We start from the raw sequence: 5,961 nt of genomic DNA on the forward strand, positions 1-5,961 counted from the left end.
CGCTGTCCCGCACGGTCTCCCGCTCTCCCTTTTCCGCTGTCCCCTCTCCCAGTCTCTCTCTCCCCATTCCCGGCCGGGCCATGCCCCCGGCCCGCCCCCGGCTCCGGGCGGGGCTGCCCCATCCCCGCCCCCGGCCGTCCCGCCGGGGTCTCGCCTCCGCCCGGCTCTGGCCGTGCTGGCGGTGGCACTTCTGGGCGGGCATCGGTGCCTGGGGCTGGGGCGGCATCGCCTCCCTCTGGCTCCGCCTGGCCCGAGCCTGGCCCCGGCCCCGGCTCCTCCCGGGCCCCGCGGAGGACACACGCGGCGCGGCCGCTGCCGCCGCCTCCGCTGCGGCTTCCCCGGCCCGAGCTCCGCCGCTCGGCAGCGCGGCCGCCGCCCCCGAGCCGCCGCTGTCCCGTTGCCGGGAGCGAACGCCTGGGGAGGGCCGGCCCGGGGCGCTCGGGGGGCGCTCGGGGGCCGCTCCTGGCCCCGGGCCGAGCGCTGACAGCCGCGTCCCGCCCGCAGGGAAGGCGCAGCAGGGCCTGAAGGAGCGGTACCAGCTGGGTTCGCTGCTGGGCAGCGGCGGCTTCGGCAGCGTCTTCGCGGCCACGCGGCTCTCGGACGGCGCCCCGGTGAGCGGCGGGGCCGGCGGCGGGCGGAGGAGGAGGAGGAGGAGGGGGGAGAGGGGGAGGAGGAGGGATAGAAGGAAAAGGAGAAGGGAGAGGGGGAGAGGGGGGAGGAGGAGGAGGAGGAGGATGGCGCTGGAGCTGGGGCTGGGGCTGAGGCTGGGCATGGCGGGCGGCGAGCTCAGCCCGCTGCTGCTCTTGGCTTGCAGGTGGCCATCAAAAGGGTGCCAAGGAACCGCGTCCGGCACTGGGGCGAGCTGGTGAGTGAGCGGGGCCAGCGGCAGAAGCCGGGCCGTGCCGGGCGGGGATGAGCCGAGGCCCGGCAGGGTGGGAGCCACCAGGACACCTCGAGGGAGAGCGGGCGTGGGGCCAGCGCAGGGCGCAGAGCATCCCGTGCTGGGTGAGGGGTTCCCGACCCCTGGCAGGGCATCAGCCCCACTGACAGCATCGTGCTCCTCCTGCAGCCCAACGGCACCAGCGCACCCCTGGAGATCGTGCTGCTGGACAAGGTGTCCACTGGCTTCCCCGGTGTCGTCCAGCTGCTGGAGTGGCTTGAGCTCCCCAAATACATCTTGATGGTGCTGGAACGCCCGAAGCGGTCTCAGGACCTGCATCATTTCATTCGGGCACGGGGGTTCCTGTCCGAGGAGGTGGCACGGGATCTGTTCCGCCAGGTGCTGGAGGCCGTGCAGCACTGCACCAGCTGTGGAGTCCTGCACAGGGACATCAAACCACAGAACATCCTGGCTGACCTGGCCACTGGGCAGGCCAAATTGATTGACTTTGGCTGTGGCACCTACCTGCAAGACACAGCCTACACTCGCTTTGCAGGTGAGCCCACGCAGGGGTGTGCTCTCGGTCCTGGCATCTCATGGCCCAACATCTCACAGCCCAAGCTGGGTGTGGCAGCAGGGATTCTCCCTTTTGCTGCCCTTCATGGCACTGAGATTTCAGCTGAGTTGCATTTGAGCAGGGCTGGGTGGGGAGCCAGCTTCCAGCCCTGCTGGCAGCCTTTGCCCACCACTCTGCCCAGGACTGAGGCTGGGGCTGGGGCAGCCAGCCCAACAAAAACACGGGTGGGTGGGGGTAGCAGAGAGGGAGGCCGGAACCTGTGTCCCAGCCGGTTTGGTGTGCAGGTGACAAAGGGCTTGGACTGCTCCACTCACCTGGTTTGTTTTGGATTCATGATGTTTTTTGGGCAGTGCAGGCAGGGAGGATGAAGGCATGGTTTTCACAAGCACTGGGTGGGTTTTTCCTCCTCATGGTCGGGCCTTGCCAGGACTTCTGCTGCCCTCTTCCAACCCCAGTGGCTTCTTTTCCAACCCCAAGTCTGTACACAAGTCCCAGGTGCTGGCGAGAGGGCAGCGGTCACCCCGTGTGCCACTGGGGCAGCCCCCACACGCCCAGGGATGCTGGGGCCAGGCTCTGGGAGCAGCAGCATCCCCCTGATGAACCCCATCTGTATTCCACAGGAACACCGTCCTACAGCCCCCCGGAATGGATCCACTTTGGATTTTACTACGGCAAGCCAGCTACCATCTGGTCCCTGGGCATCCTGCTGCACCAGATGGTCTGCGGGGAGCACCCTTTCAGGAGGAGCCAGAACATCAGCTGGGACTATCAGCTCTCGCTGCCACGACGGCTCTCTCAAGGTGGATCCTCATCTCTGGCCACGGGGGCAATGCCAGTGCTGGGAGACAGCAGCAGCTCGTGAGCATCCCGCTCTGGCAGCTGCTGAGGAGGTGGCACATGTCCTGCTCTCCTGCTCTCCTCTAAAACAGGGAATTGATGGGGAAGTTTAGGCCCAGCTCTGAGCACATCCAGCATGGCCTGGGCACGGGAATAGTGGGGCACAGCCAACAGGAGCCTTCTCCAGCTGACCGGCGGGTTCTGGTTTCTCTGCCCAGAGTGTCAAGATCTGATCAGGCGGTGTTTATCCATGCTGCACTTGGACAGGCCCTCGTTGGAAGAGCTGTTCTGTGATCCCTGGCTGCAGGATATTGATCGGCCCTAGAAGAAGGGAGAGAGCCACAGGCACACTTTGATGCAAGGCCCTGGTAAGTTACAGCTCCACACATGCCTTGGCAATCAGAAGCAAAGGAACCCAGACATTTTGTCCTGCCTGTGTCACTGCCCAGGGGTCATCAGATGGGAACACGCAGCCCTTGTGCTGGAGCTGAGCTGCTCTGCCCAGCACTGGTGGCCACCGTCTGAGCTGGTTTTGCTTGTCCTGGTTCCCTGACAGCTCTGGGCCCTGGGCAGAACCCTGACAGCCTGGGCTCACCCCCAGGGAAGGAGAAGGAGCCCCTGGAGGAGCTGTACCAGGTGGGGCTGCTGCTGCTGGGGACAGCGAGGATGACATCAAGGATGACAACCTCTTCCTCCACCTGGCCACCGGCAGCTGAGGATGATGGACTTTGATTCTGGCACCTTCTCCAAAGCCAGGCTCCACAGGGAATTAGCAGGTGAGTCCACAGGCAGGGGGATGCTCCCAGATTTGGGCATTGCACAGCCTGGCCAGGAACCAAAGGTTCCCCCTTTGCTGGGGCGGATGCAGCTGATCCTTCAGTCGGCTGCCAGGCTGCTTTTGGCAGGGCTGGGGGATGGGCTGGGGTGGTGATGAAATGGGAGTGGGCTCCTGGCCCTGCCAACAGCCCCAGCACCCACCGTGCCCCGGGCTGGGGCTGGGGCAGCCAGCCCGACACAAACAAACCCCCATGGTGGGAGCAGAGGTGGGACTCCAGAACCTGTGCAGGGGCTGCTTTGCTCTGCAGGCAAGGAAGGGCTTGGGCTGCTCCACTGCCCCTGTTTGCTTTGGGATCACCGTTATTTTGGGGGGCAGTGCAGGGGGGAAGGGAGAGAGCCTGGGCTTCCCTCACCTGTGGGTGGGTTTTTCCCTGGCATGCAGGGGTTAGGCCTTCCTCAAGTCCCTGACTGTAATATGATTTTTGACCTTTTTTCTTATTCCCCTTTTTGTCTGTAATCTATTTTCAATAATTTGTTGTGTGTTTTTCTAGAGGAAGCGTTCTAGCTGGGGTCCAGTCTGGATGGGGAAGTGCTTGGGAGCAGCTGTGGCATGGATGGGCCGTGCCCTTGGAGAAGGCTGAGGACATGGTTTGGGACCAGCTTTTCTTCCAGCGGGGGATGGCGTCAGGTGGGTCCCGTCTGCTTGGCATGGTGGGATCAGAGCTTTGGGGAGATGGCAGCGAGCACAGGAGCATCCTGCTCTGGGCAGCTGCTGAGGGCTGGATGTGCCGTGGCCGGCTGCAGGCTGGGCACATGTCCTGCCCTCCTGCTCTGCTCCCAAAGGCAGCAGGGATGGGCAGCTCTGGGCACAGCTCTGGGCACGGCCAGCATGGCCTGGGCACCGCGGGCGGCTGGGACAAGGGGACAGGAGCCTTCAGCTGACGGGCGATTTCTGGTTTCTCTCCTTGCAGCCGGGCTCTGCGGGTGCTGAGGCTGCTCTGGGCTCTGCCAGGGCTCTGCTGGAGCTCAGCACCGGGCCGCAATCAGCCAAAGAAGAAATGGGGTGACCTGCAGCACAGACCTGCTGGAGCATTTCAGCAACACAGCTCAAGGTTGCAGAGTGTACGCCTCCCAGGGAAAACATGACACCACCCCAAAATAAACTTGTTCAATAGCTTCTGAAATGAAATCAATCTGGGATGGCCCCAAATGACATTTTGCAGCTTGCTCAAGCTGTAGCTCAGCCCTTCTCTGAACTGTTCTCTCCCCCACCTGCCTTTTACTTCCCAACTGCTCCCTCTTTTCCCCCAGTGAGTTCCCAGCCCATGGCAGTCTCCATCACATTGTTGCCTTCCTTGATGCCCCTCACCACGAGGAAGGCTTAGGGACTCATCCTCTCACGGGCTGAGGAGCAGCAAGTGGCTCTTTGTGGCAAGGGAATGCTCCCTGTTTGCAGCTGTCCCTGCAGGATGGCCCCAGGGCAGAGCCCAGCCAGGCTCCCACTGCAGTCTCTGGAGCTTGGGACAGACAGTGGTCCCAGAGCTGAGGTTCACAGGGAGCACCCAGAGCTGTGGCTTGCAGTCAGTGTTGGCAAATGTTGTGTTCTCATCTCCTGCAGCCTGTGGGGAAAGCCACCTGTGCTGCAAGGCCTGTGTGTGCCAGGCCTGTGTGTGCCAAGGGCTCTTGGATGTCTCTGTACCCATGGACAGAAGGCTCTGTGTGTGCCAGGGGCTCTTGGATGTCTCTGTACCCATGGACAGAAGGCTCTGTGTGTGCCAGGGGCTCTTGGATGTCTCTGTACCCATGGACAGAAGGCTCTGTGTGTGCCAGGGGCTCTTGGATGTCTCTGTATCCATGGACAGAAGGCTCTGTGTGTGCCAAGGGCTCTTGGATGTCTCTGTACCCATGGACAGAAGGCTCTGTGTGTGCCAGGGGCTCTTGGATGTCTCTGTACCCATGGACAGAAGGCTCTGTGTGTGCCAGGGGCTCTTGGATGTCTCTGTATCCATGGACAGAAGGCTCTGTGTGTGCCAAGGGCTCTTGGATGTCTCTGTACCCATGGACAGAAGGCTCTGTGTGTGCCAGGGGCTCTTAGATGTCTCTGTATCCATGGGCAGAAGGCTCTGTCTGTGCCAGGGTTTCCATAATGTCTCTGTACCCATGGGTATGGAATAGCATGGACACTGAAAGTGTCAGTCCTGTTACTTGCACGCTCCTTCCTTTGTATACAAAACGCATCCATGCACACCCCCATGTACAGATACATTAAAATGTCAGGGAGGGACAGAGATTTCCCACAGAGCTCTAACTTTGGCATAACTCACCTTGTAATCTGGCAGCCAGGGGATTTTTTTTCCCAGCTCTGTGTGAGAAGGTGTTCAGGAGCTGAAGGAGCAGCATTTAGAAGCAGTTTCAGGATTTCTAGGCAGGAAGTGGAGCTGACCACATAACTCGCCGTATTCATCAGGATGTGCTGCTGGTTCTTTGGGAATATGGCCCAATGGAGACACGAGCCTTGGAAAAATCCCAGCTCTCTGTGGGTTTGTGCAAAGGGGGAGCAGCAGAAACACTTTATGTCTGCTTTGGGGACACAAGGCCCAAGGAGCTGCGGTGGCAGAGGGTGACCTGGGCTGGTGGCAGGTGAAGTCCTGGTTCATGACATCCCAGAGTGGCACAGGACAAAGCTCCAAGCCCTCCCAACCCCACTGATGAAGTCTTTGTGATGCTGCACATCCTATAGGAAAAGCTGCTGTCACACAATGCACTGGGATTTGTAAGTTTCATTTTCAATACTTTAGGTCAAAGTTTCAAACTGCAATATTTTTGTACTCAAGACACAGTCGTGCACAATCCATCTCTCATCCTCCTATTGCTTCAACTCCAATTAAAA

At 60.8% G+C, this 5,961-nt stretch overlaps 1 protein-coding gene across 1 annotated transcript; it reads left to right on the forward strand.

The window, feature by feature from the left end:
- The first annotated feature begins 1,165 nt into the window (after positions 1-1,165).
- Positions 1,166-2,500, forward strand: LOC137463999 (serine/threonine-protein kinase pim-3-like). The gene is made up of 2 exons (XM_068175334.1): positions 1,166-1,436; positions 2,078-2,500. The coding sequence occupies exons 1-2, from the start codon at positions 1,181-1,183 to the stop codon at positions 2,317-2,319; spliced, it is 498 nt and encodes a 165-aa protein (XP_068031435.1). The 5' UTR covers positions 1,166-1,180; the 3' UTR covers positions 2,320-2,500.
- Positions 2,501-5,961: the final 3,461 nt, after the last annotated feature.

This window comes from Anomalospiza imberbis, chromosome 33 (genome assembly GCF_031753505.1).
Source record: "Anomalospiza imberbis isolate Cuckoo-Finch-1a 21T00152 chromosome 33, ASM3175350v1, whole genome shotgun sequence".
Classification (NCBI taxonomy): Eukaryota; Metazoa; Chordata; class Aves; order Passeriformes; family Viduidae; genus Anomalospiza; species Anomalospiza imberbis.